Here is an 18,558-nt window from a genome sequence, read left to right on the forward strand (position 1 = left end):
AGTGTGCTTGAAATACTTTTAAGGAAAGTGATTTCGTTCACGATTCTAGCCTCGGTCCATTCAATTGAAACTGATATTTTCTAACAATCTTAAAAGTAGTTCATATAATGGCAACCGAGGCTTCCGTATTAAGAATCAAGAATAATAATTGTCATCATAAATCCGGGTATGTTCTTATTATTATCTTTTGGAATTATAGATCGTAAAAAATTATGATAACAATTGATATCATAGGCATCGTAAAAAAATTTATGATATAAATATCTTGAATAATTTTTTTTTACAATTGTTATCATAACATGGTTATTAATATTAAGTTTTTTTCTATTAAATAATATTCAATTGGTTGTGTTGAAATGTCTGAACTTAAATTTCCAAAGAAGTGCTTTACTGTGTATTCACTTCCATTAATATTTATATTGATGAATTGATCCGGAATATATTTAATATATTGTGTGAAAAAAAAAATGAAAAAAAAAACTTATTCATTGGCTTTGCTTAATATATGCATTCACTTTTATATATCCATGCATATGCATATAGCAGTAAGTGGGACAGTACCGAAACATACTAACGGTACGATGGTACGATGTATGTTGGCGTTGATTGAAGAAAAATAAATTGTTTGAAACTAAAATTACCATTTTTGTTTAAATGGACACGTAATAGTGCTCAGTCCAATTTTTTCTTTTTTAAAAAAAATGATACATGTATTAGTGAAAACCTTTTAACATTTACTATTACTTAAATGTCTCTATGCATATATATACACCTAACCAGACCACTTGTTACTTAATAGGCAGTAATTATGCTTCCCTTAATATTAAATAACATTAATGGAAATTAGTACTGGATGGTAATTTTGAAGAACATGTTTTTGTCACTTAATCTAATTTATTCTTCACAATTGATTAGAGATTTTGAAGTTAAACTTAATAATATATTTTAATTGATTTATTAAATTTTTAAATCTTACATTTATTTTTTGGAATTATATATTAAAGTCGAAAGTTGTTGACTATCAAAGTGATCAAATAATTAAAGTTTATAATTATGAATTATACAATTGAACTATGATTCTTGTTTTACGAGACTTATTATTATAACATATAAAGATCATTAAAAGATGATTCATAATGAGATGTAGAATTTTGATAACCTTATCGCGGAGGATAAGGAATTCGAGATTCCTACAAATATGAAACCTCGTGAGGAAGGTTCTCCACGGATTGTTGAAACACAAACCAAAAGTTCGTCGATGATTGTTGTAAAACAAATCAAACTTAGAATAAGCAGAAAGTCTAAAGGCTAAGGATCTAGGACCGAACAAAATCGTTTTTCTACTTATTTCTCTTGTGTAGAAGGAAATAGTGAGATATTTGTTCGTAATATTCCTATTACTCTTCAAGTGGAAGACGATCCTAAGAATTACAATGAAGAAGTAACTTCAATGGACTTCTCTTGGAATGATGTTATCCAAGATGAAATGAATTCAATAATGTCAAACCACAGTTGAAAATTTATCAATCTACCTAAAGGATAAAAAACTCATTGGATGCAAATGGATGTTTAGAAGAAAGTATCATAGTGATGGTATATTAAACATCTACAAGGATTGATTAGTAACCAAGAGTTTTAGACAAAATGACAATGTTGATTATTTCGACACATATGCACTAGTAGCAAACACAACGAAAATTAGAGTTTCGTTTGTATTAGTTTCCTTAATGACCTTATATAGTTCATCAAATGGATGTCAAGACGACATTGGGAAGCCAGAAGATTATATGCTTCTTGATAATTAACAAAAGGTGTGCAAGTTTGTCAAATCTTTGTTTGGAAACAAAATATGCACCAAAACAATGACACAAGAAATTTGATTCTATCATTACAAGATTCCCAAATTAAAAAGGGAGACGCACAACTTAGGGGGAGATTTTTAATTCTTATCAAAACAAGAATTCAAAGAGTTTGTCATCATCAAAAAGGGGGAGATTGTGAAGAATATCTTATATCTTGTTTTGATGAGGACAAAGATTATCAAAGAAGAGAAGGATCAAAAAGTGTCATGCACATCAATGATGAAGTTGATCAAGAAGTTCTAGCAAAGAAATTCAAGTGAAGAATTTGAGAGAAGTGAACATACTAAGGTACTCGTTGCAATTTATACTATACTACTTTAAATTGCTCATAATTTTATCTCTCACTTCATCTAAAACCTTCTTGCATCATCATGCATGATTATCTAAAACCTTCTTCATCTACATCTTGTGACAAGTGTTTGTACACAAAGTTGTGTAAGAATATTGTGATATTCATTTTTCTCTATGTTGATTATATGTTGATCATTAGAAATGAGATGAATTGAATCTTAGAAACAAAGAGGTTTCTAGCTTCCACACTCAAGATGAAAATCTTGAAATAGTGGACACTCTTTTCGATCAAAGTAAAGCGAAAGAATGGGGGTTTAAAACATAGTCAAACACACCATATTGAGAAAACTTCCATATTCAAGATGAAAGATCTTGGATTATTTGAAACTCTTTTGGGGATCAAAGTAATACGAAATAGTGGGGGTTATGAACTTAGTCAAACACACTTTGTTGAGAAAGTTATTGATAAGTTTAAATTGCCACGTTTCAAGAAACTAAATATTCAATTTGATCTTAGTGTCAAAATGATGATGGAAGAGTTGTGGCTATATTTGAATACGCAAGTGCAATTGGTTCTCTAATGTAATGTATTAGACCTGACATAGCATTTGCACTTAGTAAATGAGTAGATTTACTAGAAATCCAAATGATGAGCATTGGAAGGCCATCACAAGGATTTTCGATTATCTTTTAAAGAAACCAAAATCTTGACCTCCATCATGGTAGGTTTCCTATCATATTAGAAGGATATACCAATATGAGTTGGATATCGAGTGTTGGAGATCATAAAATTACAACTGAGTAGATATTTACATTAGTTGGAGGTGAGATTTCTTGGAAGAGCAAGAAATAAACATGCATCACTCTCTTGACCATGGAGCCATGGTGTGTGGATCTCGCTTCCGCTAGTCAAAGAAGTTAAATGGTAGACGGACCTATTGTTTGAAGTTCCATTGGCTAAATACAGTATTTCAAAGGTGTTAACACAATGTGTTAGTCAAGCCAATTTAGCAAGAGAATTCAGAAAGGTGTAAAATGGAAAGTCTGGGCACTGAGGCCTTAGACATTCGTGAGAAAAATGATTAAAGATGTAATCATTTACTCGCATATATACGATCGATCTATAATTTGGGGAATTCATTTACTAAGCCATTGGCCAGAGACTTAGTAAAAACAACCTCGAGAGGAATGGGGTTGAAACTCCTTGAGTAAGAGTTCCGACAGCGGTGGCAACCCAATCTTACGTTAACAGAACATTAACCTCAAGATTTTCAATGGGTAACAACAAGTCGTTGATTTGGATAATTGTCGAACATTTCGTGATAATGTTGACCTTAAAACGAGGGTTGAGTTTTATTTTAAAACTCTTAATGAAGTTCAATACCGAGGGTACGTGTCTCATGGAAAAAGACACAAATATGAACTTCACCTATGTGAATTTCGAGATGGTGCCGTCTCAAAGTGAGAGTTGGAGTTTCTCTCATGAAAAATTCATGAAACAGGATAGCACATGGCCATAAATAAGTGCTAAGCGAGTTATGCAGAGGAAGAACCTTTAAAGAGTGTGTGTAAGGCAACACCGGTCTAATCATATGGATTCATGGTTTAAAAGCTTTGCTACCTAATATTCCGATTAAACTTTGTGTTGTACTCACTAAGGTTAAGTTTTAAATCGAAAGATACCTAACTGTATTAACACTCTTTATATCTCATTTCTGGAATTATTAATTTTGTCATTATTAGAACAAGTGGGGGATTGTTGGAAATTATAAAATAATAATTACCATAGTGTGTTCTAATGTGAAAAAAAATGGGAATAAATTTTTGGTTGTTGCATAAATTTGTTTTTTGAATTCAAATTTACAACATTTCATGAAGGGGTGTCTTGTGTCATTATAGATGAACCATTGCAATATATGGTGAAAAGGTGTTGTTTCATCAAGAGTTGCAAACTTATGAAACAACACATGCATGACCTATAAATACACATTTATGAATCCAAAATGAAATACACAAAAATCATAAATTCTCTTCATTATTTCAGACACTCTTCCTTGCATTCGAGTTCTTCATCGGTCTTGTGCAGACTCGAGTAAGGCTAAATTATCCTGGGTATTCGGGTCGTTCCAACTCTAAGACAATCGAGAGTGTGCTTGAAATACTTTTAAGAAAAGTGATTTCGTTCACGATTCTAGCCTCGGTCCATTCAATTGAAACTGATATTTTCTAACACCTAGTACCATCAGTCAAGTCAAATGCAGGTAACAATATTGAGAAGAGAGATTTTGTAGCTGCATAAGTGAATATTTAAATCAGTGATATACTACAAATGAAAAAATTGTAATGATGAATAAAAATGGGCCCTACTAAAGGCACTCTCGACAAGTGAAAAAGATGGTCATCTCTTCTAAATGAGAGAGCAACAATGTTAGTTGGATATTTTGAATACTACAAGAAATGGTAATTTAGTAATTGTTGCACTTGTAGCATAAGAAAAATTTGACCTCTTAAATCACTAAAGACTAATGAGAAAAAATTTAGAAGATTATTTCAAAAAGTTTTATTTCTTTGTTTTAACATAATTTCAAAAACTGGTAATTTAGTAAGTGTTGCAGTTGTAGCATAATTTATTTGTTTTTAATATATCTAAAAAATTTATTTAAACAATAATCTTCTAAAAAATTTGTTTTAACAAAAATGTTTGTCATTATAAAAATAGACTAAATCTAGCAGTGACACAAAATGAAATGTGAATATTTAATTCAACCCAAAAAGATATTTAAGTTATATTTGTAGCCTCTATTAATATATTCCTGTCAGACTATTTTATTTGTAGCCTATCTCCAATGTAAGAATCCTAATTCAAAGTTTATAGAAGAACTAAGTTTTCAAGGTCTCAATCCTCTTACCGATAAAATTTTAAAATGGAAGACTTAACCAAAAACGAATGCAATTGCAACCCCTATATTGACTTTAGTGAGAATAACTTCAACCTGCAATGCTCCAAACTGCAGCCAGCAACAGGTTATCAATTTTGTAGAGTCCTAGTAGCTTCTCAATGCAAGAAATTTCTCATATATGGAGACAAATTAAAAACGAACCTTCAACGCCCTACTTTCCTCTTTGAGTTGTTTATCAATAACTGCAGATGTTGAATTAGCAGATAAAGCTATCCCAGCCGCAATAATTTCCTTTGCAATCTATAGAATATTTCCACATGTCAATGTTACAACTTACAAAGATAAAAGTCACCATTTTAAATATGGCAAAGTTGATTCTATGTATTAGTATAATTGTTTAGCCATGTTATTTTGTGCACATGTGATCTACTCCCTCCGTCCCACAATAAGTGGCCCAACACACCATTTCACACAGATTAAGAAAAGTGTAAAAAAGTAAGAGGGATAATATTGTTTTTACCATAATACCCTTATCATGTATTGAGAATTGTGAACTTTTTAATAATTAGAGGGTAGAATTGTAAAAAAAATATTGGAAATTGAAATGGATCATTCATTTTGGGACATCATTTTATTCCAAATGGATCACTCATTGTGAGACGGAGGGAGTAATGAAATTGCTAACCTGGTGTGTGTTTTTCTGACACATAACAATAGTAATAGTCTTCAAAAAATAACTGACTTGAAAATGCCAATGAATAGTCAGACGGGAATTTGGATTCAAGGGATAATTCTTGTAAAATCCCGTTCTCAAGAGTATGGACTCCAGTAACTTAATATAATTCAACACAAAGAGAAAATAAATGTAGATATAATTAGATAGTATAACAATGAGCTGACACCTATGACCTTCAAGAGCTTGGATTGAAAACTTCACCAGATGCAAGCTGACATAATAAATTAAGTCAGTGGAGATAAGTTGCATGAACATTAAAGGCTTGTGCTTGACCAACATGGTCCTTATTTAAATCAAAGACATGCTCACTTTGAAAAGCTGATAATGGGAAATCATTCCAGCAGCACCTGAGACTGCATTGTTAGTTAATTTCTTCCACGATTTTGTCTCCTCTTTTTATAAATACATTGGCCAAATGTTTCCACAAGAGATCAACACATAAAACAGACTGTAAAATTTAACTGTGAATTGACATCAAAGAGCCATTAGATTAGATATTCAATTGAATATTTAAACATAAAACTGGATAGTCATTGTTACATTAATTGGTGTTTCGTTAATCGTTACATTAAGAATAACCATCAAGAAATTTGAAAAGAAGTTACATAAAACAAATGATTTAGTTCTGAGACATCAAATCTTTGTATCAAGTACACATTTAAACACAGACATGTACTAAGTAGTTCCAGTTATCTAAACCCAATACACATTATCATGGTGGTTGTGAAATCTACATAATTTGGAAGATTGAGGAAAGTTAGACAATTTTGAATCTTGGGCGGAGCATTTATTAGCCAAGCTTTACTTAATTCCCAACCGAGCTCAAGAAAATACATTTGAAAATAACAAACAAATTACCCAGTTCATGCCATAATAGAACATGTAAGGATTTCCTAGATTTCTGGCATATTCGGTCTCGACATTTCCATTATTTGCGTTATAACCTGGGCCTACAAATAAAATCAAAGTAGAAGACAACAAACAAATTTAAAACATTCCTAGTCTAAATTCTTGATTTTTAGAGAAAGAGGCAAGATGTAGATAATATATCAGCAAAAATTCCACAAGGATGGTCTTTGAACTACCCCGAAGATCTCGAAGCACGATCGGAATGTTATAATTGCTTCAACCTGAATAGATTCCTCATGTCAACCGAACAACAATCCTATAGCGAAAAACCATAAAAAAACAAAAGAGAAAGAATCAAGAAATCAGCGAAGGAATTTCATCGAACAGTTTGTAAGCAAGATTGAAAGAAATTTTTTTTTCTCCTTGACTTTGGGAACCAAAACCCTAATTTAGAAACCAACCTTGATCTTTTGATATATTCAACCATAAACCAAGTAACCTTGAATCTCTAATCATTCTTGATCATTGAATAAGATCTTTTAAGAATTAGATACTCTTTTGCTCCCTTGATTGCAAGCTCCTACATTGTACAATAAGAAAATAAAGAGACACGTTTTTTGTATTTTGAATAAGGTTAGCAAAGTTAGTTGACAAAATATAAACAATCATAGATGGAAAAATAATAAATAGAAAGGGTGCTTGGTGATCTCCCACAAAAAGCAAACCAAAGGGTTAAGGATTAGGAGGATGTCATGCTTGTGATCTTTGGTTGGATGCACATGATATGATAATGAATGGAAGCTAGAATCTTAGGGATACAAATTAGGGTATAACACCCTAGATCAAAAATTGATCTCCATTATACCCATAATATCATGGTTCATCCATTTTACCTTTGACTGAGGAGATTTCATGAAGTGTTTCATGCTGGTGAGACCTTTTCATGAATATATAATCGAATATAGGGAAACAAGGTCCCATGCCATGCATAAAGTAAAAGTACTGTTATATGTCTTTTCTAATTCTCATTAACTCCTTCCCTTTTTGCTTCAATTAGCCATTCTTTTCTATTTTGAAATGAAACTTAGTCTGCAAGGGTCCTTTTGTTGACGCAACTTTACGTCAATTTTCAAGCAATCGCCATCCATCATAAACAAAAATGAAAAGTGAATAAATTAGAAATTATTTCAAATAAATTGTGGTAAAAGTTATTTTTGAAAACATCTTTAAAAAATAAAGAACTAGGTTAATATATTTAAATTACTGTAAGTAGCTTAATTATATTGTTACAAATGTTTGTTATTATTAATAACTTATTAAATATGAAAATTACTTTTAGTTTATAAAAAATGAATTTGAAATAAAATTAATATTTTGTATATAATTTCACTAAAATTAATATTACTATTTTTTAAACATTAATAAAGGGGATATTCTACTATTACATAAAAGAACATTAATATTTTTGAAAATTACTTTTAATTTATAACAAATGAATTTGAAATAAATTTATTAATTTTGAATATGATTGCACTAAAATTATTTTCAAAAAATATAAAATCAATTTTATTATTTTTTAAACATTAATAAAGGGGCGATTATGTTATTCCAAAATATAATATTAAAATTTTCAAAAATTTATTTTAAATATTGAAGGACCTAATATTAAATTTATAAAATAACATCTACCAGCAAAAGTGTTGGAAATTAAAAAAAAATCAAGAGCAATAACATAATCAATACTTCAAAATCACACGAGACAAAGACATATATTTTCATCCAAAATATTAAGATAATAGATATATAAATCATATATCTTATAAATTTAACATTGATCAACTAATTCATGGATAATCAACATTTTAAACAACTTATCCTTTCACTAAAAACTTTTCTTAGAGTGCAAATTCTCATATCTCATAACAATAAAATATTAAATTATGAAATCTTAATAGTCAAATAAATTACATATATGCATACTCTAAATTAGGATTAATCATATAAATTAGAACTTTAGGTAAGGGGTGTAACCTTTTTATCTTACCGAGCAGATCAGATGGCTAGCAATAATGAAGGCTTGAAATTCAGAGCGGTTTAAGAGGGAAAAAAAGGGTTGTACCTGCAAGGCACTCCGATGCCAAAGTAAGTATGTATTCCACAAGGTACAACAGAGTGGGAGAATTTTAGGGGTAAGAAAAGATTACCTTGCCCTCGGTGTGGAGAGGGCTATTTATAAGGTGTTTCTGCGCAGATTGGGCTCCTCCTTCTAGGGCGGATATTTAGGGGACGCGTGAACTGATTGTTTACCGGGCACAGGGGTCCCTCGTGGTCGGTTGCCTCGTGAAAATGCCCGGAGCGATCGGGCGGAATCTGACACGCGTGGTTCAAATTGTTTTGGGCCGAAGGCTGGATTGGCCCAATTATATTGATTGGGTCGGTCCAGAACAGGAGACCCCAATTTGTTGCTTCCGGTCGAGGGAGTGACGACTTAAGGGAAGTTGGTCCGAGGAATCCCCTGAGAACCCGAGCCTGGGCATCCGAGGAGGATAGGCCTCAAGTTTCCGGGGAGAAGAAAGGTCGGGCCGGGTGTAGAGAAGCGTGGCGTTTCAGAAAATTTGGTAAGGGGGAGTGTCGCATTTAATGCGAAATGATGGCTACCCTAGTACCTAGGCAGTTAGGGTTAATGATGACCATGCTTTTACACAGTGTGGCACGTGCGGCGCGTGTGATGCCTTTGGAAGCCTATAAATACAAGGATCCATCATTTCCCCCAAAATTTTCAAATCCTGTTGCTTCGTTCTTCCCCCTCTGCCGCCGACCGTGAGCATTTGTTGTGGTGTTTTTCTTCTAATTCTTCAATCTTTTCGTCAGAATCGTACTTGTAAGTTTGTTTTTTACTTCTGTGTTCAGTGTTTTATGCTTTGATTGTTGTTTTAGAATCATTTGCATGTGGATAGGATAGATTTTTAGGATTATTTTGACGAAAATGTAAGGTGAAGAATGGTGGTGAGTGGTGAAGATAGGTGGTTTCTCCGTCGTTCACGACTGTGTATGGTTGAATCCTCCGCGTGAGATCAGTTCTCTGTTTCGCTGATAATTTTTTGCGAATATTGGTCCACTGTTGACTGTGATTTTAGTATTTTCTCTAGGGTCGTAGGTCGTTGCGATATGACCTGCATTTTTGCCCTGTCCTCGAGCGCGAACCTCGTCTAACTCGGAGTCTGCCATTTTGGAGGGGGCAAGGACGCAGATCATTTGGTCTCTGGGCCTTCGGTGTGCCCTTTCACTCTGAACGATGGTGGAAGGGTGGAACAATGTTGTCTTCCTCGGTAAAGGAGGCTTCTCTTTATTGGTCTCAGGCCCCTGCGGAGGACGAGACGGACGAGGAGAAAGCCCTCTAGACCCGGGCGGACTTGATTCAGTGCATCCGAGTCCTGGGGGGTGATTGTGTTGCTGCTGCCGAGGATACATACAATTCTACTGTGGCCCAGCTAAAATTGAAGAATCCTGGGGTGGAATTGGTGACCGAGGGCACGGGACCCTATCATCGTGTGGAGGGTGACCAGATAGTTTCTCCGGTCTTCGGGGAGGAGCCAGCGATGCAGGAAGCCGAGGAAGTCCTTGTTGAAGAAGGTGTTTAAAGGTTTCTAGTTTATGTGTTTAAGTGTCAGGCCTGCGAGCCTTTATTTTGTAATGTTGTTCTGGGGGGTATGCCCCCCGTTTTGATTTTGTATGTACATTTACCAGCTCGGCCTTGATAGTCGTAGTTGGGCACATTCTCGGGCTTGTTTGCCCGTCTTTATTTAAAAGTACTTAGTTTTTAGCGCTTTTATTAGTTTCCTTGGAACTTGTGTGCATGCGTTAAGAGTTTTTGGGAGGTGTGTTACCGGTTCCCAACGTCTTTACTCATTAAAGGCTTCGTTCGTTTCCCTAGGTTTGTGTTCCCCTTCTTTCCTTATAAAAGGAGGTCTCATGGACCTCTTTTTCTTCATTTCTCGCAGGAATGGGTGGAGCTAACAGAAAGAAGGTATCTTCAACCTCGTGTTCACGTGGAGTGCAAAAGGTGAAGGAGAAGAAGAAGGCTTCAATCGGCTCTTCTTCTCGTTCTCATGGTTCTTTGAGTTCAGACGCTCGTGCTCAGGCGACCGGTGTGAGAGTCGTGGTTGACGCGAATGGTTCCGAGACCGAGTGGGATGAAGATTGGTATCAGTATCTTCACTCGGAGGAATTTTCCCGTCGGGAGGAGTGAAGCGTTTTTCTTTTTATTTGACGTTTGTTTTGTAATCTTCATGAAATATGAATAAAGTACCATTGCTGTCTTTTGTGTGTTTATTTTGCATGTTGGGAAGGTTTGCTCGACTTATAATGTATTGATCGCCCAGTGTGTGGAATTGTGGTCGACTGCCGGGGACATGCGCCTGGCGTTTGGTGAGTCTCGGATTTCGTTGTGTTGAGCTCCGGGGCTCATGGCGTGAACGGTCCCCTCGCGAGAGGGGCGTTCCGCCTTCGTGGTAATTGATTACAACGAGGATGCTCGATATTCGGGTCCCCCGAAGGACAAGGAGTCTGTTCGATTAAGAGAGCAGGCTTCTGTCGTTTTGTTTCATTTAAAGGTGCTCGGCGCGTACCAGGCCGCACATGTGTTTTTAACTGTAATATTGTTTAAGTTTTTCAGCGTTCCAAGGTCGAGCGAGTTCTTCTCCTTGCAAATTCTCTAGGTAGTATGCCCCGTTTTTTGTCCTTGCTCGGACACGATAAGGGCCTTCCCAATTCGTGGCCAGTTTGCCTTCTCGGGAATCTTTGTGGTTTCTTTTGAGCACTAGGCTGTCTACTTTAAATTCTCGTTTAATGACCTTCGCGTCATTTCTTAGGGCGATTTTTTGCTTGAGTGAGGCTTCGCGCAGAGCGGCCCCGGAGCAGATTTCCTCGACCAGGTCGAGCTCTTCCCTGATCGCCTCGACGTTGCCCTCTGTTTCGAGTGGCTCTTCGATGCGTCTTGAGGGTATATGTATTTCGACGGGGATAACGGCCTCAGTTCCGTATGTTAGTCGGCAAGGGGTTTCCCCGGTGGTGGAATGTGGGGTGGTGCGATAGGCCCAGTGGACGCTGTGCATCTCTTCGACCCATCCCCTCTTTATTTCATCTAGTCTTCTTTTGAGGCCCCTCAGAATTACCTTGTTGGCGGCTTCTGCTTGCCCATTAGTTTGTGGGTGCTCGACTGATGTAAAATGTTGTTTGGTTCCTAATTTCGTGACAAATTCTTGAAAACGTCCGTCGGTGAACTGGGTGCCGTTGTCGGTGATAATGGCCAAGGGCACCCCGAACCGGGTGAGGATGTTTCTTTTGTAGAAGCGAAGCATGTTCAGGGATGTTATTTTGGCCAATGGTTCGGCTTCGATCCATTTGGTGAAATAATTGACTGCGACTATTAGATACTTGTTCTGATTGCTCCCGGTCACAAACGGGCCGAGGAGATCCATGCCCCACCACGCGAACGGCCAAGGGGAAGACAAGGACTTAAGCTCGTTGGGGGGTGCAAGGTGCATGTCTGTGAAACGTTGGCAGTTGTCGCACTTCTTTATGTATTCCTGTAACACCCCACACATATATGTCTAGAATAATATGCATAAAGTATTAATTATGGTTCATAGACGACAAATACATAATATTCACAGCGGAATTAGAAGTACACAAATACATAAGCTGAATGTATCATGGCCAAAATACAAGTACATCATAGGAGTACATGTCCAAAACATAAGAACTAGTAAGCACGATAAAGAACTAAGAGAAACATCCAAGCACCGCCAAAAGATCTAATCCATCTTTCCCTTACCACGATCTTGTCTCGAACCACCTGGAAAAAAATATAATTGGAATGGGATGAGATTACTAAATCTCAGTGAGTCCGCCTATCCTATTAGTCCACTCGGGTCTAAAGGGAACATACAAAAATGAACGAATCCACCATTGATTCGGGGTTATTCTTACTTCCGGTATAAATACGGAGAAAATAATCAATTCATCCTCCATTGGATGAATAATGCAAATATACAATTATATAAGCAACCAAGTATGCAAAACCCGCATCCATATACGGGGAATCCAGAAACGCATTAATGCCTCGACTAGGTTATAAAAACACACCCTCGATGAATCACGCCCATGCCTATTGTCAAGAGACTTGTACAAGCACACCGCAAGATGATTAGACGGGTCCGCACAAGCCTAAATGGCCGCGAGATGACCTTGGCCTAATTGGCGTCATTGTCCCGTTAACCATCTTCACGCACATGTGTTAACGCCGAGTACAATACGCCATCTTGACACATGGGTCCATCGGGCGAAAGCCTAGTGATGTAGCCTACATGGCACCACTAGAGATGGTTTACCTGTCATGCGTAGGCCTACTTGGCCGCACAACGCCACCATACCGAGCACGCAAGTGTGTTAACGCCGAGTGGGAAAATGCCTCAAGACCCTCACAAGCACACTGCAACGGTAGCTCAGGTGTGAGCCCAAGATCACATGATCGGGGTTGTCCCATTGATCACAAAGCCCGGGACATAACGCAACCTAGCCCCCGACCCGTTTCGATTCAAGCATACGCACATATCAATCGCCAATCACACAGGCACACAATCCCAATTGTTTAACCGAAACAACGGGCATCAACAATATATTCATGTCTCATCACAATATAGCATTCACATGTAAACATAATGTAGCAATCAAGTGCAATGAGATTAATTCATTCTAATCTTGCATAATTCACATATTAAAATTAGGGTTATTACCATTTTACCCCCTGCCATATAGGTCTTTTCTGGTTTTGCCCCCTGTAATTTATTTTTTTTGAAAAACAACCTTGTCATTTCAAAAAGCTAACTTTTTAGCCCCTAAAGTCAAAATTCGCAGGAAAATCTGCAGTTTCCTGCGGATTTTCTTTCGGATTTTCCTGCGGATTTTGACTTTAAGGGCTAAAAAGTTAGCTTTTTGAAATGACAAGGTTGTTTTTCAAAAAAAAAAATTACAAGGGGCAAAACCAGAAAAGACCTATTTGGCAGGGGGGTAAAATGGTATTAACCCTTAAAATTACCACATCCATGATCATATATGACATTAGCATGTTTAAATACCAATTAAACAAGTCTCACATGACTAAGGAGACATTCGGTTCCCTTTACAGAACGAAACTGTTCTCAGGGGAAATAGCAACATTCAATTTCACTTGACGCGACACACTAAGTGGGGTTCAAATATAATTAAATCTAGCATTCTGGTTTGGGGACCAATTTTATTAGAAAGTACACGTCGCTAGCTTTCCAACGATATAAAGTTTGCGCGAAACGGACTTACGACGCAAAAGTTACGAAAGTTTGCTGATTTTTTTCCCTCTGCGCCTAGGGTAACCGATTACCCAAACTCAGTAACCGATTACTGGCACTAAAAACAGTCCAAAATTGCATTTTTAACAGAGTAATCGGTTACCCAAAGACCCGTAACCGAATACCCTGTAGCAGAATCAATTTTCTGCGTTTTAGAAGCTCTAAACCAGTCCCAAACATCCCATGGTTGATCCCCTACACTTATAAAACAGTCCCAATGAAATTGCATCATACAAATACATTTAAGAACATCAGCATGCAAGGATTATAGCAGAACAACATAGTTAGCATCATTGATTCATGATTTGCTCACAATCCCTAAACTCCAATTGAATCCCCACATGCAAAACCCCATGGTTGCTAACTAGGGACTCACCTTAGAGATGAAGAAGATGATGATGAAGCTGTAACAAGATGGAGGTTATGGTAGAATCAAGGCTAGGACAGAATCTGCTGCATGCAAGTAGTGAGCTTTGGACCAAGTTGGAACTTTTCTCCTCCTCCTCTCTTTCCACACTTCTTTTCTTCTTCTTCCTCACAAAAATTCTGTTTTGACCAATGAGAGAATGAGGGAACCAAACAAGTCCCAATTCTATTTAAGAGTGAAATTACCAATATACCCCTCTTATTGCCACTAATAGGTTTAGTTAGAACAATAGACCAATTAGTAGAAATATATATCATATTTATCCATCTTCTTTTATACCAATCACATTAGTAGTAATAATGATTGAACAAATATGATATCGGGTATTACATTCTCCCCCCCCCCTTAAATAGAATTCGTCCTCGAATTCAAAAACTTACCAAAACAAGTGAGGATAGGATTCCCGCATCTCTGACTCAAGCTCCCACGTAGCTTCCTCAGGACGCGTCTCATCCCATATCACTTTCACGATAGGTATCTCCTTACTCCGTAGGGACTTGTTAGCACGCTCTAAGATACGGTAAGGTCGAGGATCATAGGAAAGATCTGGTTCTACTTCAACAAAATCCGGAAGAATAGGGTGAAAAGTATCGGGCACGAACTTTCGGAGCTGAGATACATGAAACACATCATGCAGCCCGGATAGTGAAGGTGGTAATGCTAACTGATAAGCCACTACACCCACCCGGCTCATAATCTGATATGGTCCCACGTATCTCGGACTGAGCTTACGCGTTTTAAACGGTCCTCCCAACCTCAATCTCGGAGTGACCTTCAAATACACGTGATCACCAACTTCAAATTCTAGAGGTCTTCTCCGCTTGTCTGCATAATTCTTTTGTCGGTCTTGGGCTTTCTTAAGATTATCTTGGATCATTTTGACTTTCTCGGTAGTCTCCTGTATAATCTCTGGTCCAATAATACTCTTCTCCCCTACTTCGGCCCAACATAGTGGTGATCGACATTTTCTCCCGTATAGAGCCTCATAGGGAGCCATACCCAAACTAGCATGGTAACTGTTATTATATGCGAACTCTACCAACAGCAAATGATCCTTCCAACTCCCAACTTCTTCTAAAATGCAGGCTCTCAACATGTCTTCTATCGTCTGGATTGTCCTCTCCGTCTGCCCATCGGATTGGGGATGGTTGGACGTACTCATATCTAGTCTAGTCCCTAATTCCTTATGAAACATCTTCCAAAATCTCGAAGTGAACTTTAGATCACGATCGGACACTATACTAGATGGCACCCCATGCAACCGTACAATCTCCGCTATGAAAAGCCTTGCGAGATGAATCACCTTGTGAGCTGTCTTTACAGGTAAAAAGTGAGCAGACTTAGTCAACCTGTCCACTATTACCCATATAGAATCATACCCGCCTCGAGTACGAGGTAATCCCACAATGAAATCCATGGAGATAGAGTCCCATTTCCACGTTGGTATCTCCAGTGGTTGTAACATTCCTCCTGGCCTCTGATGTTCAATCTTAACTTGTTGGCAAACGGAACATTGTGCTACATACTCTGCAATCTCCTTCTTCATTCCCGGCCACCAAAAGTCTTTCTTCAAGTCTTGATACATTTTGGTCGATCCAGGATGAATAGAAAATCTACTCTTGTGCGCTTCATCAAGAATCAAACGCTTCAACTCAAAATCATTCGGTATGCACATTCTCTGTCTAAACAAGATTACTCCATCAGGTGCTCTTACGAAATCAGACATGCCTTCGCTCGCTTGCAATTTCTCACCATACCCCTGTGATATCCGAATTCTTTCTTGTAGCTCATTCTGGATGCTCAAGTTACTAATCAACACACCATTGGGCGTCCATTCAAACTGGAGGTTAAGATTTCGAAACTTCTCCAATAATTCATACTCTAACATCATCAACTCCGCGACTCAAAATTCCCTCCTACTTAAGGCATCTGCCACTTTGTTAGCCTTTCCTGGATGATACTTCAATTCAAAGTCATAATCTTTAAGATACTCCATCCATCTCCTTTGTCGCATATTCAACTCCTTCTGGTCGAAGAGATATCTCAAGCTTTTATGATCACTGAACATGTCAAAGTGAACGCCATATAGGTAATGTCTCCACACTTTGAGTGCAAAAACTATTGCAGCAAGCTCAAGGTCGTGGGTCGGGTAATTCTCTTCATGAGATCTCAACTGCCGAGACGCATAAGCTACCACCTGGCCATCCTGCATCAATACTCCGCCTAAACCTTTCTTAGAAGCGTCGCAGAACACTTCATAGGATCAGTTTGGGTCCGGAGTCACTAATACAGGTGCAGTAGTCAACTTCTTCTTAAGTTTCTGAAAACTCTGCTCACACTCGGAATTCCATTCAAAAGCAACCTCCTTTCGTGTAAGCTTTGTTAATGGTAAGGCTAACTTAGCAAACCCCATAATAAATCTCCGGTAATAACCTGCCAAACCTAGGAAGCTTCTGACTTCAGTCACACTCCTCGGTCGATCCCAATTCACCACCGCTTCTACTTTAGAAGGATCTACTGCCACGCCTCCACCAGAGATGACGTGATCAAGAAAACTTACTTCGGATAGCCAAAATTCACACTTACTGAACTTGGCATACAATTGTTTCTCTCGAAGCGTAGACAACACAATTCGCAAGTGCTCTTCGTGATCTTCGGGAGTACGGGAATACACCAGAATGTCATCAATGAAGATTACCACAAACTGGTCCAGATATGGTTGAAAGATTCGATTCATGTAATCCATGAAAACTGCCGGAGCATTAGTCATACCAAATGGCATAACTAAAAACTCGTAGTGACCATATCGAGTCCTGAATGCAGTCTTAGGTACATCTGAGCTCTTCACTCGGATTTGATGGTATCCTGACCTAAGATCAATCTTCGAGAACACACTAGCTCCTTTCAACTGATCTAGGAGGTCATCAATCCATGGTAATGGATATTTGTTCTTTATGGTAACTTTGTTCAGTTGACGATAATCGATGCACAAGCGCATACTTCCATCTTTCTTCTTTACCAAAAGAACAGGAGCTCCCCATGGAGAAACACTGGGTTGGATAAAATGCTTAGCAAGAAGCTCTTTTTATTGGCTCTTCAGTTCTCTGAGTTTAATAGGAGACATCCTATATGGAGTGATAGAAACTGGGGCAGTTCCAGGAACAAGATCAAATGAGAATTCCGCTTCCCTTTCCGGAGGAAGAGAAGTGATATCCTCAGGAAATACATCAGGAAATTTGCAAACCACAGGAATCTCACGTAACTCTACCCTTACAGTAGGTTTCTTAGAAAGAACTAGAAGAAAGGATCTCTCTTGAGAAAAGAGATAATTAACCGCGCTGATCGTACCTTTTATCAACTTGGTAATTGCATCATCGGAAGAAGTCTCTTCTGCAGGAATGAATATGGCCTTCTCCTTGCAACCAATATACACTGAATTAAGAGACAACCAATCCATTCCTAGAATAACATCAAGCCTCTTGAGGGGTAAGCAAATTAGATCAATCGGGAAGTCACGACCATTAAAAGACACCGAACAACCCTTACAAATCAGTCTAGCTTCCACGGTATCATCCGTTGCTGAAGAAATAATCATAGGATTGGGTAATGGAGTAACTTCCAAACCAAGTCGGTAAACACACTCGGTAGAGATAAAAGAATGAGTAGCTCCACAATCGACTAAAACACATAAAGGTTGGTTGTTAACATAACACGTACCCGCAATGAGATTGTTGTTTCCCTTGGCCTTTCTTGCATCAAGGGTGTACACACGACCTGTAGTCTTCTCAGGAGCTCTCTTCTTGGGGAAGAATCTAGATATGTGGCCTGGCTCGCCACACTCGTAACAAGTCACTGAAGAGTTGGTGCACTCCCCGGTGTGCTTCCTATTACACTTGCGACAATAAGACGGTTGAGCTGATTGGTCACCATAAACCTACTTCTTCTTTGATGGAGGATTACGGGGCCTCAAGTGTTGAGTAGATCTTCCTTGCTCTCTAAAATTAGTCCTGTTCTGGTTCCTCTCTTCTTGAACCCTCTTCAAGCTGTTTTTAGCAACATAGCATTGCCTCAAACATTCAGCATAAGTAGTGAACTCTCTTTGGGA

General features: G+C 37.7%; 2 protein-coding genes across 9 annotated transcripts; both read right to left on the bottom strand.

Moving 5' to 3' along the window:
• Nucleotides 1-3,585: 3,585 nt before the first annotated feature.
• LOC131639637 (uncharacterized) lies at nt 3,586-7,693 on the bottom strand. Of its 8 annotated transcripts, none has more exons than XR_009295009.1 (6): nt 7,100-7,693; nt 6,875-6,954; nt 6,648-6,739; nt 5,255-6,250; nt 5,063-5,161; nt 3,586-4,444 (listed from the first exon to the last, which is right to left on the bottom strand). XR_009295009.1 is itself a non-coding variant. In XM_058910123.1 (4 exons), the coding sequence occupies exons 2-4, from the start codon at nt 6,066-6,068 to the stop codon at nt 5,087-5,089; spliced, it is 504 nt and encodes a 167-aa protein (XP_058766106.1). In that variant the 5' UTR covers nt 6,069-6,954; nt 7,100-7,693; the 3' UTR covers nt 4,852-5,086. The 8 variants fall into 8 exon arrangements, 1 of the variants encoding a protein (XP_058766106.1); XR_009295007.1 differs by having other exon boundaries at nt 5,255-5,353; nt 5,956-6,000; nt 6,099-6,954; XR_009295005.1 differs by having other exon boundaries at nt 5,255-6,954; nt 7,100-7,218; nt 7,532-7,693.
• Nucleotides 7,694-16,716: 9,023 nt separating this feature from the next.
• On the bottom strand, nt 16,717-17,199 carry LOC131639638 (uncharacterized mitochondrial protein AtMg00860-like). The gene has a single exon (XM_058910124.1). It carries the CDS (start codon nt 17,197-17,199, stop codon nt 16,717-16,719), a length of 483 nt encoding a protein of 160 aa, XP_058766107.1.
• Nucleotides 17,200-18,558: the final 1,359 nt, after the last annotated feature.

Source organism: Vicia villosa, unplaced genomic scaffold (assembly GCF_029867415.1).
Source record: "Vicia villosa cultivar HV-30 ecotype Madison, WI unplaced genomic scaffold, Vvil1.0 ctg.002723F_1_1, whole genome shotgun sequence".
NCBI classification, from domain to species: Eukaryota; Viridiplantae; Streptophyta; class Magnoliopsida; order Fabales; family Fabaceae; genus Vicia; species Vicia villosa.

Coding starts and splice junctions, on each gene's coding strand:
- LOC131639637 (XM_058910123.1), bottom strand. CDS start 6,068: ATGTTGGTCAAGCACAAGCCTTTAATGTTCATGCAACTTATCTCCACT. Junction 5,354..5,738: donor GTCAGAAAAACACACACCAG/GTTAGCAATTTC, acceptor AATATTCTATAG/ATTGCAAAGGAAATTATTGC. Junction 5,162..5,254: donor AGGAAAGTAGGGCGTTGAAG/GTTCGTTTTTAA, acceptor TGCTGGCTGCAG/TTTGGAGCATTGCAGGTTGA.
- LOC131639638 (XM_058910124.1), bottom strand. CDS start 17,199: ATGGATTACATGAATCGAATCTTTCAACCATATCTGGACCAGTTTGTG.